General features: G+C 35.7%; 1 protein-coding gene across 10 annotated transcripts in view; it reads left to right on the top strand.

Annotated features, from left to right (window-relative positions):
• LOC135296195 (dystonin-like) overlaps positions 1–20,414 on the top strand; it is a 288,180-nt gene that overhangs the window by 231,266 nt on the left and 36,500 nt on the right. For all 10 annotated transcript variants that reach the window (XM_064412231.1, XM_064412229.1, XM_064412227.1 and 7 more), the window contains 12 exons: positions 616–822; positions 4,035–4,154; positions 4,337–4,444; positions 6,210–6,428; positions 9,346–9,549; positions 12,372–12,603; positions 12,952–13,178; positions 13,835–13,957; positions 14,690–14,791; positions 16,803–16,904; positions 17,806–17,979; positions 18,762–18,917. In XM_064412231.1, the coding sequence (XP_064268301.1) occupies positions 616–822; positions 4,035–4,154; positions 4,337–4,444; positions 6,210–6,428; positions 9,346–9,549; positions 12,372–12,603; positions 12,952–13,178; positions 13,835–13,957; positions 14,690–14,791; positions 16,803–16,904; positions 17,806–17,979; positions 18,762–18,917 (1,974 nt within the window). The remainder of the gene's footprint in view (positions 1–615; positions 823–4,034; positions 4,155–4,336; positions 4,445–6,209; positions 6,429–9,345; positions 9,550–12,371; positions 12,604–12,951; positions 13,179–13,834; positions 13,958–14,689; positions 14,792–16,802; positions 16,905–17,805; positions 17,980–18,761; positions 18,918–20,414) is intronic.

The following is a 20,414-nucleotide window of genomic DNA, read 5'->3' as shown; positions in this document are numbered from 1 at the left end:
TTAGCTGTGGCACAGCTAAAATGCTGTAAAGTGTCAGCATTTTAAAATATATTACTAATTTTGTTTAACAAGATCTATTTCAAAAGAAAAAATGCAGCATAAGCTGCATGGTATAGAAAATTTTGAGGGTGGAAGTTAAAAAAAATTCAATTAAATTCCTTTAATAGGTGGGAAGTTCTATACAGGTAAAAGCTCATAATCCAGTCATTGCTGAAATAATTTGAATTCATCATATTTTGCTATATTGCATTCCAGTTTCATTTGCTGATGATTTAATTCCTTATGGAGCTGCAGTTCACAACCATCCATTAGTTTGGATGCTTCACAAAGTACTAGCAATCCTTAGAAAATTTTCAGACAGTTATACTGAATAGAGAAATATATTTAGTTTAGATTCTGTAGAAAATTCTCTTAAGAATCACTTACCTTTCTGTCAAACTACTTACAGTATCATAAAGGTAATACAGTTTAGCAGAAAATAAGTACTCTAAGTTAGCCCTTTAGTTTGTGTGGGAAGCATTTCAGTTCTGGACTAATGGAGTAATTGAAAGAATGAAAATTCTGCATACACTCCCATGTTTAAAAGGTTTAATTGATTTAAATGGCCTTTTACAGGAGCTGAAAAAAGAAGCAAAGAACAACAAAGGCTTAGTGGACACTCTGAATGAAGTTGGCAGTGCCTTCCTGGAGCTGGTGCCATGGAGGGCCAGAGAGGGGCTGGACAAGATGATTACAGAGGACAACGAACGTTACAGATTAGTGAGTGACACCATCTCCCAGAAGGTGGATGAGATCGATGCTGCCTTCCTGAGGTCCCAGCAGGTACTGAAAACTCTTCTTTGGACAGTAACTGGACATGTGTACTTGAACAAAAGCTGTCCTATAATAACGTTGCCAAAAGTTTGTTATGCTTGAGCTGCAAAAGGCCCATTTGAATGAAATGGGACTCCAGTGTTAAAATATGAATGCCAGAAATCTGTTAGTCTGTACTCTGTTGTAGTTGTCTCCCTTTTTGTTGATGCAAACAACAATATTTTAACTAAAATTGCTGTTTGTAATCTGTGGCTCCTTAAATCGGGGTTTGCTTAAGAACTGAATGACCCACATCTTTTGTACATCATGTTGTGTTAAGTAAATTATGGGCAAAGATCCTGAGCCACCTTTTCTGATATTGCTAGGTCGGCCATACCTTTTAGCATCTGCTGATTGTCTAGCTCCTCTGCACATTAGACCAACTAAAACTGGATGACCTTCAGGCTGTAGTGGAGGATTTAAATAACTCTTTTATTAATATCCACAATGCTTTTCTTCTTGGCGTACAAAACCTGAGTTATTTAATATGTGGAGGTTTCTATACATGCACAGAAGTATATGTGGATACACTTTGAGAACTGGGCTCTAATTTTGTCACTAAGTAGTCTCATATTTAAGCCAGCTTATAAATGCGTTGTGGAAACACAGTTTTCCAGTTCAGGCATTAAAGGGGTTTACTAATTAATATTTTCTTGTCTCATTAACCTAATCGTCAAAAATGAAGGGTGATTTTTATTTAATTTTTTTTAATGAGTGATAAGGTGAGATAGGAGATTATATATTGGCTCTCCTCCAGATTTTTTGAATTCCATGAGTATGTTTCATCCTCTAGCATAAGTTGAGCAGTTTTAGATCCAGACATGAAAAGTCCAGAGCTGCTATTCCACTAGCTAATGTTGCAAGGACACATTGCAGTCTCATCCTATACCCCAACCTCCACTTCAGCGCATCATTGCAATAAACTCCTGTACACCATATCCTGTGATACGTTTTGGGTGGCTTAATGTGCTTCCAATAAGGGATAAGATACTTCCCATTTAGCTATGCAAAAAAAACAAACAAAAAAAAAAACAACAACAAAAAATTTTTGGAGAAGCCAGTGCTCTTTCAGTTTGCCCTGTGGCAATTTGTTGAAGTACCTATACTATTAAGTTTTGGCTGGAGGACAAAGCTGCCGAGAATACAACGCTTTGGTAGGAGTAAGTGTGGGTTTTGTGTCCTGGACCAAGGTGAGGAATGCAGCAAGAAACAGAGATGATTAGGCAGAATAGCTCATATGAATGGAAGCTGGAAAAATAATAGACAAATGCAATGCCCAGGGTTTTTAACTACCTGGGCAAAATGGTCCCAGACTGATAATAGAGATAAATTCAGCTGCATGGTTTAGTCTTCGTTTCTCAAGACTGAAGGCCTTGTTGGATCCTCTAGTGAAGGAGTCCTATGTGGAAACACAAGGTCATATTCTACCTGTTCTTCACTCTAAAGCAGCCATAGAGAGTGCTTTAGAAAGCATTCATGGAGAAAATCACAGCATCATCATATTCAGAAGTCAATCATTCCTGATCAGAAGAAAATGTACCACAATGAGCTATGCTTGGTTAAACTGCATGGGGATTAAGTAGGCGATTTTATAGTGACTCCAAGTGTAGCTGAGGGCTCCTAAGTAACTGCCATGTATAATGGGAAGAAAACATTTCAAATTTCGGATGCAGAGAGTGCCAATTTTATGCTTTTTATTCATTAATGTTGTTTTTAAGCATTACAAATTGAAAATCCTATACCTTCAGCAAATTGAGTTTAGAGTTCTTCCTCGATGCAATTTAACTTAGAAGTTTCAGTGCCATGCCTTAATTTTGGTTTTTCCATTAAATATTTCCTCAATATTATTTACATACCCATGAATATTTGGTATCAGGAAGTCACATTGCAGTTAGTTTGTACATCTAAGATATTTGAAATTATCTTCTCCCTTTCAGTTGTAAATAGATGAACTTCTGAAAACCTTGATTGTGAACTGTAATTTCTGAAGCCGGGATTTAACTAGCACTGGTGCATGTACTTCATGCTAATGTTTACAGTACTGATTATTTCAGAACATACCTTTCTAGTAGGATGTCACAATATTTAGGACAAGTCTTACTTTCTGTTACTTTAAATGAGAAATGACATATGGTGAAAAACAATGTTCTGCTCTTTCACATAACAAATGGATTATAAAGGCCAAAAAAGATTGACTCATAAAGAATGAAATCTCGGACCTGTTTCTTTCATTTTGTGGGACTCAGGATTAACCACTAAGACAAGTCTGTGTTAGTGACTAAAGTGAATTCCAGTGATATTAAAGAGCAGGGCTGGTATGGACTACAGCCATAAAGGCACAGATCAGCATATTTTAAAGACAAGTGGGACTGAGAGGTTTTAGAAGATTTCTGAGGAAAGCGTGGGCATCAACAACACAAGTAGCAGATTCTGACCTAAAACATCCTGACTTTCACAATAACTCAGGGCTATATTAAGGCTCAGATAATTTTGGAGAAGGGGTAGAGTTTTAACAAATTCACTAAATAAAATTTCTGAAACACTTAAATGTTGACTATTGTAGTCAGAAGTTAATCTAAAAGTCAGGAGGAAAAGGACTGGCTGTATCCAAATGCTCAAAAAAACCTTTTGCATTTAATCTGAGGCCTAGATTTGGATGAAATCCTGTCTTCTCTAAATTCGGTGAGGTTTTTGTGCTTACTTAGCTGAACTGTGGTTGTTTTGCCTTGATCATTTAATACCAAAGCAGCTCTTCCGATTAATAGGGTAACATCAAACAACTGTGTCTCAGGATAATTGTAACACTAGCAGTAATAATAAACACAGAGATGAAAAAGACATGTAAAAGTAGAATAAAATGAAAACAAGCAGTCTAGTTAAAACTCTGAGATTATCATCCTTTTTTATTTTCTTATGACTGTTAGAGAGCTGTAGGCTTTGGAAAAAAGTATTTGCTTCTGTTGCTTTGTCATGCTTATGAATTAAGCTGCTTGTATTACAATCCCTCAGAACATTTTTGGGCATTTTATTTCATTTATATAAAAACCTCAAATGGAAATTTAGCAGCTATCTTTCTAAAAATTCAAAAATATGCTGTTTAATCTTCTTTAAAATTTTTGAAACTGTTATTCTCATTTCATGTCGGTGGAACTGCTGAACTAATTCTTGTTTCCCTCATTTAGTTTGATCAAGCAGCTGATGCTGAATTTGCCTGGATTGCAGAAACAGAAAAGAAACTGATGTCTCTGGGTGATATTAGGCTTGAGCAAGACCAGACCACTGCTCAGCTGCAAGTTCAAAAGGTAAAAGAAATGCATTTCCAACTGTCATGTTAATTATTGGCCAGCACACTCTCCATCTAGAAAATGTACTGGCATGATTTAATTTTCAATCCAATCATAATAAATGCATTTCAAAACTAGCTTTAGCTCCAAATACTTTTTTAAGAAATTATTATTCTAACCAACTTTTATTGTGTTTCAAGGCTTTCACTATGGAGATTTTAAGGCACAAAGATACTATAGATGAACTTGTTAAATCTGGGGATAAGATTATGAAAACATGCACTGAAGAAGAGAAACAGATGATGAAGGTAAAGTTTCTTTAATTGCAGCTACAGTGGTAGATATGCAGAAAATGTACAAGTAGAAGGATTCCTATTGTGTCTTCTAAAATACTAATGAAAAAGCATTAATTAAAGTAACTTCCTGTCTGAGGATTATAATGCTAGAGGAAATGCTCTTGTGTATAGCTCTCCTTCCTTCAGGATGTTAAGAGAACAAATGCTGTGTACTTGCTTCTTTGCCTGACACTAATTTGGAGCTACATTTTTCATCTTCATCCATAGTAAATAGTATTTTAGCCTATAGATGATTGAGTAAGGAGGTGTTACTCATCTGGGTTGTGTGGAATCTGGCAGTTTATCTTCTGAGTTCTTTTGGGTCAGTGATGCTCTGGGCGTGAGCTTTTCTGTGCCAGATTCAGTGGCTCTGCACCTCAGTGTGAGTCTTTACTTTCATTTCTGCTGATTTCCATGTAGAGCTTGCTTGCGAAGATTATTCCATCCTGTCACAGCCCATGAAAGGCATTTTTATGACTTTTTCTATTACACACATACACAGAGGACCCAATGTCAGGGCTGAAAACATGTAGAGATGGATTTTTCATGTTGGCATTTAGGAAGGATTAGTTGTGGGGTCAGGATTTTTTTTGCTAAGTTATAGTGAGGCTAGATATGTTGTGTGAATTCAGTCCTTCCAATCCATGAAAAACAATGCTTCAGTAATTGTGTTCTGCTGCAGGATCTCTAAATAAATTTGATTTGCTCTTAAGTGAATTTAAAATAGATGAGGTGTTCTGCAATGAAACTGTAGTCATAAGGCAGAGCAGTTTTGTGTGAGTCTCTACTAAATATTTTTATTTGCTAAAAGTACTGTATATCTGTGTGTTAAGGTTGTGTTCTGTCCTCTGGATAGCATCTCTATACTTAATTTATATGCAAGACATAACAAATGAAAGGATAGCTTGTTCTGCCAAAGAAAAAAAAAAGTTCTTCATATTCAATATCTTGCTTATATGTAGTTTTTCCAAGGCTAGGATTTATGTGCATTGTCACATATAATATTTCATAAACATGATAGCATGGGCAGTTTTCCACAGGAAAAATGTAGCTAGTATAGCTAGTTGATACTTTCATTTATTATTACATGCCCAAATACATTAAATTAGTAATGTATAAACCTTATAGTTCCATCACTATTATCTATATTATTAATGGTAATACATTCTCATTAAGTAATGTAGGCTAACCTGGAAAATAGTGTTTTGTGGTTTCTGTTGCAAGTTTGTAAATGACAGTTGCAACAACACATCCCATTATCTTGCCAGAGTGGAAAAGAAAACCCCACCAAAAAAACCACCAAACCAAACTAAACATACCAACAGATTTTGGGTATTTTTCTTCTTGCTTTGAATCAGAAATTCTGTGGAAAACTTAGTTTCTGCCAAGTGTCACTAAAGATAAGTGTCTGCAGTACAGAAGTTGGGCTAAGATCCTTTGCAGCTTGACTTAGAAGCTCTATGAATAAAGTGTTCATATAAATATAATAATATAATAATAATAATAAAGTGTGAATCAGTATTGTTAAATATATTCCAGTTATTTTGCAAGTACTCTGTCAAATTCTGGTCTCCCTCATTGTTGATTCTGTCCACCATAAACAGTGATACTGTAGAAACATCAGAATTGAAATTTTATTCACTGTGAATTGGTGCTAAAATTATCAAAGAATGTTTGGAAATAAAGGTAAGAGACACATGGGAAAACATACTTTTTAAAAATTAATATTCTTTTGCAGAAAAAAATTGAAAGCCTCTTACAGAAATATGATCAAGTCTGTCAGATGAACTCAGAGAGAAACCTCCAGCTGGAACGGGCTCAGTCCCTAGTTAACCAGTTCTGGGAGACTTATGAAGAGCTTTGGCCATGGTTAACTGAAACAGAGATGATCATCTCTCAGCTTCCTGCACCAGCCCTTGAATATGAAACATTAAAGCAACAACAAGAAGAACACAGGGTAAGCATTTTGTCAGTTTTGAAAAAGAAGGTGTTAAAAACTGGGAAGTATTTTGCTTATAACTGGAGTACTCTGCAAAATTCTTAAAACTAAAAGAGATACTCTTCTATTGGAAAAAAAATTAAACAATAATACAGAGTGTGTACATTTTCAGTCATGTCTGTTTACCAAACTGTACTTGTAAGCAAGAGTCTCTGGGGAAGGCAGCAAGTGATCTGTAAGCATAAAAAAGGGCTAAATTGCCATTGTACTGAGAGAACTGAACACATAAAAGTTATTAGTTAGAAGTATATTTAAAAGTGCTCATTAATGTCAGTATTGGAAGAAATCAAAACAGAAACAGAACAGATATGGAGTGTTGGAGCAAGAAACAAGAGAGGGGTACAGCCTGTATGCAAATATGGACATATGCTGGTCTTATGTATGCATAAAAAAATTAGCTTTTGTTTTATTGGTAACATTGAAACTAAACTTAGCTGCGTAAGGAAGATGAACAATTAGAGGGCCAATGATTGATTGCTTGGCTACCAATCTCATAGTAATTTATCATGTCAAGAATGTTTGTTGTGCAATAATTAAAATAAATAATTGTTTACCATAGCATCACAAAATAGAGGTGACCGTGTTGTAGACTGGCCACTGTATGGATATATATTGGATAAAAATTGAGGTGTTTCATAGGTGACTGCTAGTATCACATGGAACCAGATGCATCCCACTGAGGTTAAAAACCTGCATGTTTTGGCAGATGCAAAACCTGCACAGCCACTGGAGATACCTGTTTCTCCCTGCTAAGCATGGAGTAACTAGTGGGTTTTTTTTTATTTCAGCTGCCTCTATTAAGTGACTCAAGTTAGATAGCATGAACCCTGGCTTCAAAGTCTTGTTTACTTTGAGACCAGCTAATGAAATGTGCCACTCTTATGTACTGGTAAACACAAGGTTCACTCATTTGTCTTCCTATTATGTCCAGAATGAACAAGCATGTTCTGTTAAAACTAGCTATATAACATAGGCTTTACAAGCTACCTTGATTAGTCACCGTGAACCATATCATGCTTACTTTACTTGCAGGATTGTTCCTCATGTACTTTAATCATGCTGCTTCTATGAGAAGCCTTTTGGATGAGCTTCTATTTTTGCATTTTCCCCGGGCTATGCCATTAGCTGAGATTTGTTTGTTAAATTGAAGATTAATGTCAGGTACTTTTAACACGTAATCTGCTGTGAAACACTTGTTTGCGAGAATTGTTTACCCAATAGTAGGTCATGGAGAAGACCAAATAATTTGTTGTTCTATTAAAAAGAAGAAGAAGAAAAAAAGGTAGTTCTCAGATGCGAATGAGAACTTAATGTTTCTGTTCTGATGTATTTACTGATGACTATCTTGGTTCCAAGCTGGGGAATTCATAGAGTTGTTTCTGTGCGAGTAACATGAAGTTAGTTTGGTTTGAAATGAGCTGTTGGCAGAGTATTAGCATAAGGTTTAGACCCAGAAACGGGCACTCTTGTGGCCTTCTGTCAAGTCATCTCTTTGTGCTCAAAAGTAAACCACACAAAATTATTTTCTAAAAATCTTCGAACTGTTTTATAATCTCATTTTCCTCCTCTAAACTAATCAAAATTATTTTTCTTATGGCAAGGTGTACAAATGAAGTTACTTTCAAAGTAAAGTCAGGGGGGTTATTTTCATTTCTCTTTTGTCATTGGGGGACTGAAGAGTTGTGTCCATGTCTTCCCAGTCTCCTCAACATCTTCTCTTATGGGGAGGAGCAAGGAAGAAAGCCAGCATCTTTTCCTTTTTAAGGGAAAGACTGTAGTAATGAGAGGAGAACTTATTTACCCTGAGACTGATATAGGCTTTTTCTGGGTCTTCATTAATTTAAACAAACTCTCAGCTGGGAGGAGCAGTGCATGTACCTCTCATGTTCCTGCACTGGAGCTATTGGATAGAAACACATGGAGTTTACAGCACTGAGAGGGGCAGTGCCTCACAAAACTGGGACTTTTCTGAAAAGAGAGGGTTGACATGAGAAAGTAAATAAAATGAGGGAAGTATGGGACTACACAACAAACCCTTTACCTTTTGTCAGTTCTATGGGTGCAAACTAGAAAAATTTGAAATCCTTAGACAACTTGGAAGACACCTTGTGACATTTCACTTCCACAAGCCCCTGCACAGTCTTCAGCACAGTTTTTGCTTCTGGGGTGGATGATGAGAAGGAAGAGATAACTGAGATCAAATATAATGCACTTACTAATTACTTGTTAAACATTGTGTAAGTTAAATAATAGTGTTGTTATAAAGACAGAGGGGTCTTGTGGCCAGAAGGGGAGATGGATGGATAAGGTTGATAGGTCTCTACTGATCATCCTTGCTTGTCCTTTTGCCCTTTTCACTGATTTCTTTGACCCTCCCTTGTGCTGGTTTCCTGTTCTTAAATCAAGGATAATTTGAATTAATTTTCTTGCAATGCTGGTACCTCTTTCTGTGATGCTCTTCAATGAAAGGCTTTGCAGCATGTGAGCAATATCAACATGAAAAGTATATATGTGGCGGTGTTACGCCCATGTCTGGAATATCGTTGCCCTTTCTGTCATTATGGGTACTAAATATGATGGGCAATGTCTGTTGTTAGCATCATATGCATAATTAGCATCTTATATTTTGCCTGTGATCATATGTCCTGCCAGTGTTTCCAGTGTGTCTCTAGTTCTGATGTTTTATGCCTGCATAGTTCTGTGTTGGAATAGGAATGATCACTGGCAAAGCAGTCATTAACTTTATTTCTGCTTTACATGAAGACGAAAGGTATTTGTTTGGAATTTCTTGCCAGCTGGATGTGTTGGAAGTGTGGACAGTTGTAATGTGGTGGTGCAAGCGTAAGAAACTGATAAGTTGTTTCATTTGTTATAGCAACTGCGTGAGCTGATTGCTGAGCACAAGCCTCATATAGATAAGATGAACAAAACTGGGCCTCAGTTGCTGGAGCTGAGCCCAGGAGAAGGCTTCTCTATCCAAGAGAAATATGTGGCAGCTGACACCCTTTACAGTAAAATTAAGGAAGATGTCAAAAAGCGAGCCCTGGCACTGGATGAAGCCATTTCTCAGTGTACCCAGGTATCAATTAAGGTTTAAAGTATAATTGGGTTCATTCAATGGAAAAATACACATTGTCATCTTACATGGTTATGTCAAGACTAAGCTACTGTTTCATCTGGATTTTGCAACCTAATGGTCTGTGAATGTTCATATCACTGCTAATGGTATTGATTTTTCTGTGTCTCGAGGGGTTATAATTTTATATATTGGTCAGTATTATGACTTTGCAGCTATTGAAAAATGTTAAAGCTGCTTAATTTTTAAGTAAAACTAGTGGTCTAAAAATGTGGGATTTGATTTTTCACTTTTGTTTTCTCTTACTGGTCTGTTGCCAGCTGATGCTTCATTTGTAAACAAATGTCACTTTTGATCAGTTAACTTGGATATAGTTATTTCTAGATATTAGCAGCTGTAGGTAACAGTTGGCAATGGAACTAGTGGGTAGTTTAACAGTGGTAGTGGCATTGGCTCTTTGCTGCAGACTCCAAAAAATATAACATAATGTGCTGAAACTGTTATAGGAAAGTATTACCAGGAAATTTAGACTTCACAAAATGTCATCAGCATAAAACTCAGGTCAAGTCCACAGAACCTGCATATTCTACCTTCATCAGGCTATGAAATGAACTTCAGTAGAGTATTGTCAAATGTTGTTTTCTAGCAACTGTTAAATATGGGTTAATTGTCATTTAATTCACACAGAAATTTTTTCCTCTACCCCAGATTCAGAAAAGAACTCAGTGAAACTTTGTACATAAACCCATACAAAAACCTGAATAAAAGTACTTTGTTCTGTCTTGCTGTTTTTATAGGAAATTCCTCTTTTTTCCTCTGTTCACTGGAAATAAGAGCTATGTTCTGCTTAGTTCTTAAATACTAAATAAAGAAATACACCTTGAAGACCTTAACAATTCTACATTCTAAGTAATTTTGACAGGTCATTATAATGAATGTCATATTCCTAGCCCCTGCAGCTGAGTTTAAGAATGTGAGGCAAAACTAAATGACATCAGGTATCATCCTGCTTTTGAAGTGGTTATAGACTTTTTTTTTTTTTACTAAACTTTCAGTCTAAACTTTTAGCCTTTCTAAACACCTTCCTTATTCACACCTCTGGTTATTTAAATTCTCTCTTCTTCTTTGTCATAAATGTTTAGTCCTCCCCATATGTGGGACTGTCAATTTGAAAATCAAGATATTTACTTAGTGTTAGAGTCCCTGTTTTGTATGTGATAGACATCAACATGTACTGGCTAAGTACAGAAAGCAAGAATTAGAAATGCATTCTTTGCTAACACCTAGAACATAATCAGATGTTGAGAAATTACTGAATTATTTATGCAATACTTAGAGGTTCATTTTATATACCTAAATGTATACACAGATGGCAAAGCAAAACATTCTAAAGCCCACAGAATGTAATTATATAAAATCTTTTTTATGAAGATATGTGAATATATATTATCAGATCTCTGTATTATGATGTTTATGTCAATGTTTGTCTAGACAGTCCTTGAAGAGTAATTATTTAACTCTTCAGGTTTGAAATTATATTAAATTGCACTGTGTGTCAAAGGGAGGACATAATGTATGAAGCTAGAATGAGAGGTTGTAATGACTTGCATTTTTTCCTTTTAAGTTCTAAAACACTTTGTTGAAGTTGGTACGAGAAGACCCATTGAATGCACTGACAACTTAAAAATGTAGTATGTCCTAAAATTAGATGCAGATATTGCCAAATTAATTTCAAGTTTTATCACTTTTGTTAGGTTTTGTTGCCATAATCAGTTTCTTGGAAGTCTTGAATGTGGGAAGGCTACTATCATAACACATTTTGTTGGCTGATATTCACACTTCTAACAAAATGATATTCACACTTCTAACAAAAACACTGAGGCCTGTCCTGTTAGTCACAGAGTCAGATTTGAAGTGGGTTGTATGGTGGGAAAAGTAATTATATTTATATTGCCTGTGTATATTCCTTTGAATGGAAGGGATGTAACTATTTGTTCACATAAGGTAATCCTGTTTTGCTGAGTTCTTTCTTGCATCTTTTCCAAGTGTTGTAAGGAATGCTTTTTGCAGATCCTGAAGAGTCATTAAATGCACCCACAATTTATCGATTTCTTTAATTGGAAAGGGGCGTGGTGGTGTGAGATATTTAGGAATCTCTATGAATCCAAAAGCATATAATAAAGGCTAACTTTGGACCTATCCCAAAGGCTGAACCACGTTAAGACAGCTGTAATTGAGTTTCTGAGCACCTACCTGGGCTCAGTCAAACATGGAAGGATATAGTCTATACACTGTTGTGTGCTCTTAGTTGCAGAAAGTAACTTACCTTTACTGCGCTAGTGAGCACCTCCTGCCACTAACAGATGTCTTTCTGCATGACCTTAAATATAAAGCCTTAATCAGAGGTAGTGTATCAGTATGTTGGTCCTAATAGGAAAATGTAGTAAAGTACAAATCTTTCTAAAATTATGAAGTCAGAAAGCCATGGCTCTCTAAAGCTACAAACTACATGAGTTTCAAAAGACAAAATGTAAGTGGATTCTGCCATGTGGATAGTACTCTCAGAGGGAGTGTCTCAGGAGTGAACCCAAACTTAATAGAAAAGTTCTTGAATTTGAGATAACCGATCATTTTGCAAGGTTATTTTTGTAATTCAGATATTAAAGAGGGAGGTATTGCAATTTGCACATACATATGTTGGATAGAGCTGTAAAGTACTTTTTTCCAAGGTAATTTCAGATCCCATTTTTTTAGTATGTCAGTTGGTTTTTTTAAAATATTCTAATTTGTCTACCATTTCCTTCTGTCCTGTACCACCCTCCTAGTTTCATGACAAGATAGATCCAACTCTTGAGAGTCTGAAGCGCATAGTGGAACGTCTGAGGCAGCCACCTTCGATCTCAGCAGAGGTTGAGAAGATAAAAGAACAGATCAGTGAAAATAAGAATGTGTCAGTGGATCTGGAAAAACTTCAGCCAGTGTATGAGACACTTAAACAGAGAGGGGAGGAAATGATTGCTCGCTCAGAAGGCGCTGATAAGGATATGTCTGCTAAAGGTAATAGACTGAGAAAACTTTCATGTAGTGGAAATGCAGTAAGCTGCAGCATATAAAATTCTTCATTTCTGATGACCTCTAATCTGGGGAATGTCCTTCTGGAGAAACTGCTTAAGATTTATAAAAACAAAGCATTTGTTTAAAATAATTCATTGTGGATATGACCTTTGTTTTATTTTTAAAGGTAATTGTGTTTGTTTCCACTTAACTTTATAAGGAGTCCTGCAAAGAAATATTTTAGAGTCTAAATTTTAAAATGTACACATATGTTTCTGCTGTAGAACTGTAGAGAGATTTATGACCAAGAATTGTTTGCCAAGGTAGTAATCTAGTTCCTTTTTTGTTTAGCTGTTCAAGATAAACTAGACCAAATGGTCCTAATTTGGGAGGACATCCAGACCTTGACTGAGGAAAGAGAGGCCAAACTGTTGGATGTAATGGAACTAGCTGAAAAGTTTTGGTGTGATCATATGGCTCTTGTAGCTACTATTAAAGATACTCAGGACTTCATTCGAGAACTAGAGGGACCTGGAGTTGACCCATCTGTAGTCAAGCAACAGCAAGAAGCTGCAGAGGTCAGTAGAAAGTATTTTTTTGAAATACTTTATTTATGGTATGCAGAGGAGAAGATATTATTTTGTAAAGACTAAGAGGGATAATTGTGTAGAAATTTTCAGTAATGGTATCTCAAGAGGCTACAGTTAATAACACGTATCAGTGCTTAATTGCAATGAGCATGCAACATGTGCTTGTCATTACGTTTCCTTATTTGTTTGTAAATATGTACATAATAACCATCTCACTGAGACTTTTAAAAGTTGTACATACTTGACATTCCTCCAGTACTACGTAACATCTAAATGAAAGGTGGACAAATGTATTATGCTCTATGTATTATGCTCTAAGCCTGTAATTATTTATACTGATAGTTAAATGTTTGAAGGTTGAATGATAACCTCTGACAAAGAAGACACTCTGATTAAAGAAATCTAATTTAAAACTTCCTGTTTACTTTTTCTATCTCATGCAAAATGGTATCATAAACCATTGTTACAATTTAGACTGATGTCAGCTGATTTCATCTGTCACTACAAAGGGATGCTTATTTTTCAAGTCCAAGTGACTGGAAGGAAAGCAAAGGTGGAATCCCACTGTGTTCTGTCTTAAAAGCAAGTTGTACATAGGTTATTAAATTTACGATTAGTAGCATTGGATTTTTTTCTCTTTGTAGGCTGCTAAAGAAGAAATTGATGGATTACAAGAAGAACTAGAAGCAGTTGTGAGCCTTGGCTCTGAGCTGAGAGCTGCTTGTGGAGAGCCTGACAAACCTATTGTCAACAAGAGTATAGATGAGGTATGGGAAATGCAGATGCTTAGGTCTGCTATGTGATAACTTGCTCAGCTGACATTTGTATATTCCCTACAACCCCAACAAATTTTAAAAATAAAAATTTTCTGGCAAAAGTGAGACACCACTGAAGCCTTTCTAAAGTAAGATTTGCCTTTTGAGTGAATAAATCTCAGATTAGATTAGAATATACACATTGTTTTATTTCATTGATTTATGGTTTAGAACTTTTGTAAAAGACAGGCTTTCTTAAAAATAGTCACTGATTAATATTGTAGATGACTATTTCTTGTAAAAAGTAACGCTGGAATAAATTTTGGATATGTATTCTTCATGCCAAGAGAGACATCTTAACTGAGACTGTCCTGTTTCAATATCAGTGAAGTACTTTTTATTTCTCCGGTGTTCAGCAATGTATGATTCTTTTAAGGTATTTTTATTATGGTGATGCAACTCCAAATGATTTAGTAGTATTTCCTCTGCTAAGTGTATTATCTCTGGTAATAAAAAATATTCAATCAGTATGAAGTTTACAGCTTTTGTAATTCAGAACCTCTACTGAATTCTCAAAGAAATTAGTTAGGCAGTGATAGGGAGGACAAGAGTGTTAATATGGAATAAATGTGAACTAGTCATGCTTAGTTTATTTGTATTATTGATCAGTGAAGTGTTAGTAAATGCACATTATATAGCAGTAAAATGTTTTTGTTTATTGGAGTAAATTGTGCTTACTTGCAGCTGAATTCTGCCTGGGATGCATTAAACAAAACATGGAAAGAGCGTGTGGATAAGCTTGGGGAAGCTATGCAGGCAGCTGTTCAATACCAAGATGGGCTACAGGTAAGATGATGTGATATAATTAACCCAGCCTTGGGTCAATGGGCTTTAATGTGGTTGTAGTAAAAAGTGTCATGGGAGTAGGTAGGTGACAAGTACTGCACTCTGGTTGTAGTGACTATTTTCTTAAGTAGGCAGGGTTTTTTCTCAGGATTGGTCGGGGTTGGTTTGTTGGGATTTGTTTGCATTAAGGAATGTGTATGTTGGGTTGTTTTCTTCATGTCCATATATTGCACTGTGTTTAGATTCAAAATTAATGTCCCCTTGTTTGTTGATAAAAGCAGAGTTTTTTTTGGCACCACACATTCACATTAGTTCTGCTCACATTTTCTTGTGATAGTCAAGGCAGGTTAAAAGTTGTGACACATCTTTGTGGTCTGAAGGGAATAGAGTACAGGTCTGTATGCCCAATTGCTGCTATTTTCTTTGAGTCAAAGACAATTAAAGCACTTTTACACCTTATTTATAAGTAAAATGTTTGAATATTTTAAGCAAAAATATCATTAACATAATGTTGCTAAACTGATATTCTTAGTATAATTTATCCTATCACAATACTTCAGAAGATGATTCCCTTTTTAAATCTGTAGGCAAATGTTCCAGCAGTTTAACAATATCTTGTACACTGTGCTTCCCAGAACTGATGAAGTTTAGAGAAGAAGAGGGGCTGTACTTTAGATGACCTTTAAAGGTCTCTTCCAACACAACCTATTCTTTGAAACTATGATCTTTTCTCTGTACATGCTGTTGGGTTTTTTTAGTTGTTTTTGCGTTGGGTGTGCTGTTGGGTTTGTTTGTTTTGGTTTTGTTTGTTTGTTTTTCTTGGAGGAATTACTGTCTTCCATGGCTCATTAAATCTTTAAAACTGTAATTTCATATGACACTGAGGGCAATTACTTCTGGATTTGGTGCAGATCAAGCATCAGACCACTCCTTAATAATAATGCAACTTGCCTGTTTCGTATTGCACCATCACTATGGATTTTTGTCTGGGTTCTCCTGTGTTCCTACTGTGCAGAGATTGATTAGACAGTTAGAATCATCACCATTTGGTTTAAGTGCTTTCTATTTCCTGTAGCTGTATATGGCACATCCTACAAGCTTGGTACTTTGTGAAAGAACTGTATTTAAGTGCTGTCTTACACTCATTGCAATAGACAATATAGAAAGTATTATGGACAGATTGTTAACTGCAGCTGCCTCACCCTCTTGTGCACATTGGGTGCACATTGGGTCCTTTTCTCAGGGAGCCATGTAGCATTGAGCAGCTCCAAAAAGTTGTCCCAAGCATTTCTCCTTAATGGTATCTACAGAGACAGCAGGCAGGTGGAAAAGGGCCTAGCTGGACCTGTTTTTTCTCTTGTGCCATTACTCAGATTGATGCAGGTGTTCTTAATCCATGTAGAGTATTCTTGAGGTTCTGCATTGTATCAGGAGGAAAATGAATACCCACAAAGCATCAGAACTGGGAAGACATAATTTTTTTTTTTTTTTTAAAGTCACTCTACATTATGCTTTAGAGATTCATTCTAGCTCAGTTATGGTCCTTCACTGCTTAGTATCTACTGAATAGGTAGTTCCGTGTTCCTTACACAAATAGCTTTCTTCAGAAGTTTATAATCCTCATTTAAGGTGTGTTATCCACCACCTTCCATTTTCACTCCAAACAACTGTAGAGCAGAGTTTGTCTTGTGTAAAATCTGAATTTTTTATGAATCCCCTGAAGGGTAAATACAAGAAGTAGATTGGTACTGAGCATGAATAATTCTGGCAGAAACTTGCTGCTAATAGAAGTCCAGTCTTGCAGAATGTACGCTCCTGTAACTGTTACATGGATATTTGTTCTATTGTATTACAAAGAAACCTAGGTTTTGCTGGAAAAGTTTTTTTCTTTGAAAGAGAACAGCAATACCTTCTCTGGAAAAAAGAAAAGTTCTGATATTTTACTTAATACAACTTTTGAAAATAGCAGCATTTCTCTGCTCACACTTAAATATCATACTGTGATTTTCAGGCATTATTTGACTGGGTAGACATTGCTGGCAGCAAGTTAGCATCTATGTCTCCAGTTGGAACAGATCTGGAGACAGTGAAGCAGCAAACAGAAGAACTTAAGGTATGAACTAGCAATTTATTCCATTTATATTTCCATTTGTCTATATTTTTCTCTGTTGTGTAGTATTTTTTGAGAGTCAAATGCAATTTTCATTTTCAATTTTTAGTAAAGAAAAATTTGCATGAAAATTTTAAAATGTTTAATATCAAACTTTTCATTTTAAAATGCACTTAAGTTAAAAATCTATTCCAAATTTTGTCTAGGCTACATTTTATTTTTTCTGATAGCCCAAAACCAGTTGTAGTATCATGCATTCTCTTTCAAAAGCTATGAAGTTATTATATGCAGGATTCTTCTTCTGTGAACTTTATTTTCTGGTTTTCTAACATGAGCAGTTTCTTTGAGGCTCTGAGAGAATGCCTCCAAGGCTTTGTTTCTGCCATTAGAGCCTTTATGTAAATGCTCACACAGATCATGGCATTCCCAATATGTGAGTAAGGTGAAAATCAAAATTCCAGTCTAACTTGGAAACTTGTCTGCAGGGATCTGTACTTGTGATCAAATATGCTCCTGATGTTGGGATGCTGTTGTGCCATGTTTAAAAAGCAGAGATATGTGAAGATCAGAGAAGGTTCTTGCTTTTGTTGCTCACTTGTAGATTTTGTTGGCTGCGGGCAGGTTGTTTTATGTATTTTATGATGTAAGTTCAAATGAATCCTGACCTTACATAGTTCAGAACATATGTACACAAGATGCCTTCAGACTGATGCACCAATTGTGTGTTAAAGAGAGTGTTCTACTAAAGAAAATTTGCTTTCACTTCCTTTCAAGAGTAATTCCATTTGAAGTTTATAGCATTATCACCATCACAACCACAAGAGCTAGAATATAGAATCATTCTACGAATCTGTAATCATTAATTGTATTTCACTTATTTCTATTGTTTTTCTATTTACCATAGCAATTTAAGACAGAAGCTTATCAGCAGCAGATAGAAATGGAAAGACTGAACCATCAGGCAGAACTATTGCTAAAGAAGGCAACACAAGAGAGTGACAAGCACACTGTTCAAGAGCCTCTCTCAGAGCTCAGACTATTGTGGGACAGCCTAGAAGACAAAATTATAAGTAGACAGGTAAATAAGCTTGGAGGTGGGGACTTTATTAATTACTTTGTTTTTTGTGAAAAACTCTTTGTTATGCATAATGCTTATATTAATTTACACATTCATTTTGTTTGGAAGCTAAAAATCCTAAATATAACAGGATTTGAATTGTACAATTAGCTGAGTTTCTAAAACCTTTTAAAATATTTTCAAATTGTATGTCAGTAATGCTATGTCAAATGATTATTATTTCATTTTGGTTATTCGATGAGGTCTTAAGTAGCAGTTGCAAACGTGTTTATATATGCAAAAGTAACAGTACCTGCTGAACTGAACAATGGAATAAAAAGTCCCTTTAGCTTAATATTAAACTATTTTGGTGTTATTTCCTTAAATTATCAAGCTGAGAGATGTTAGAGTCCTTTGAAGTGTATTATTTTTTCTAAACTGAATAATTTCATGACAAAGAAAAGATTTTAAAGAGATCATGCACCAAATTTCATTTATATTGAAAATATATTTTAAGTGATAAAAAGCTACAAATACATCTGAAAGAGCCTTCAGTCTTAACTCTGGTCTGGTATGGCTTCTTCTGAGGCCAGGAATTTGAGCCTGGAATGCAAGGCTTTACAAGGGAATTGCTAACTCAGCTGTAGTTATAAAGCATTGCCTGTACTGGGTAACTGTTCCTCCCTGGTTTTTATTCTCTTTTATGTGTGGACTCTGCTCTGGATTATGGTGACTAATGGTAATGTAAGACAATTCAATTGCATTGTGAAATGATTTCTTGTTAACTTTATTTTTTACTGTAGCACAAGCTGGAAGGTGCCTTGTTGGCCTTGGGGCAGTTCCAGCATGCCCTGGATGAGTTGCTGGCATGGCTGACACACACAGAAGACTTGCTGAATGAACAGAAACCCGTGGGTGGAGACCCCAAGGCTATTGAAATTGAACTTGCCAAACATCATGTATGTAATTATAAACAATATTAACCGAAATGTTCCTTTGATATTCATCTTAGGGATGAGTCTTCTAGTAAAACTTCACATTTGATAAATAATTCTCTACATATACTTTCAAGATGCAGATTATAGCTGAAATGAAGGTTTAGAATAAGTAATATATTTCCTCTTACTCCTCCACATTCCTTCCTTTCTTGCATATGCTGTGCAAGTGGCATAGGTTTTAGCCAGAAATAAACAGCTTACCCTAGACTCCACCTCTAATCACCTTTCTTTGGCCTAGGGAATTCAAAACCTGAACCTCCCTGAAGCAATTAACTCCTTGATTAGTTCTGTTTAAGCCAGGTCTCACAAACTGCATGACTCTTGCATATCTTTGTTTCTTTCTTCCCTCTCAGAAAAGTGATTTGTTCTGAATTCTGCAAAATTGTGTGTCAGTTGGGTTCAGCTAAGATGGAAAATGCTTTTCCAAAAATCTGTGCAAACTCCCATCTTTTTCTGTGTTACTTGCAACATAGGGTTAAGATTTTTTTGTTTGTTTGTTTTAGTATTTTTACTGATCATTGTTATTTTGAAGCCCATGGAAGAATGATTCTGCTACGCCTTTATTTTTAGAACATCTCCTAGGAGTAAGAGATTTTCCCTGCCTCGGTGTGTAGCTCTGTGTTCTTTCTAGGCTTGAAGATTTCAATCTAACCTTATAATTCCTCTCCCTTTAAATCTGCCATTTAATTTTTGGCCTGCATATGATGTAAAAAGCACTCAGAGTCTATTTTGGATTTTGAGAGAAATGATTGAAATTGACAGTACACAGATAATGAAAGTATTTTCTTTGTCTGTGTTAATGCAGCTATGCAGCTTCTGAAAGCTTTTGGGTGGTCAGTTGGAACTTGAACAGAGTACATACCCAATGTGACTATTGTTATAAACAGACCCTTTTAAAACAAAGTAAATAAAATTACAAAAACAGGTTCTGCTCCACGAGCCTTTTATATTCTTATCGAACGGAAGTGTTTTACTGGTGAAGAGGCATCAAGACATCATTTTTGTCTGTGCTGAAGGAGTTCAGCAAACACATGAATGAATCTACTTCCTTTTCATAATACAGAGTTTATAGGTTACAAAGTTCACACAGTAGTGCATCCTGTGGTAGCCTGTAAAAACATCCACCTCTTGAATAACTTTGGAAAGAATAGACCTTGTTCTTAGTGAGTCTCAGCAGGAAGGAAGGGATAAGATGCATCTACTCCTTTGAATACCTTTTTTTCACCCTGTTAGGAAAATAAAATAATCTTGTTCTTAGCTTAGAAGAATGAAAGTAAATGTGATGTGTATTTTGTATTCAAGGTGTACTTGTGACTTGCTATTTCATATTGTGCTCCATGTAGTTTATTTTTAAGTTTCTTTTTATTTAGCTCTGTATTTTTTCTATCTGCTAGTACTTTGATGGAGATGAATTTCAGTTAGACCCCATGGAAGATAGTAACCATGAACTTTAATTTC

This window comes from Passer domesticus, chromosome 3 (assembly GCF_036417665.1).
Source record: "Passer domesticus isolate bPasDom1 chromosome 3, bPasDom1.hap1, whole genome shotgun sequence".
Lineage (NCBI taxonomy): Eukaryota > Metazoa > Chordata > Aves > Passeriformes > Passeridae > Passer > Passer domesticus.
Note: the sequence above shows the minus strand (reverse complement) of the source record. Positions and strands in the feature narration are given on the sequence as shown.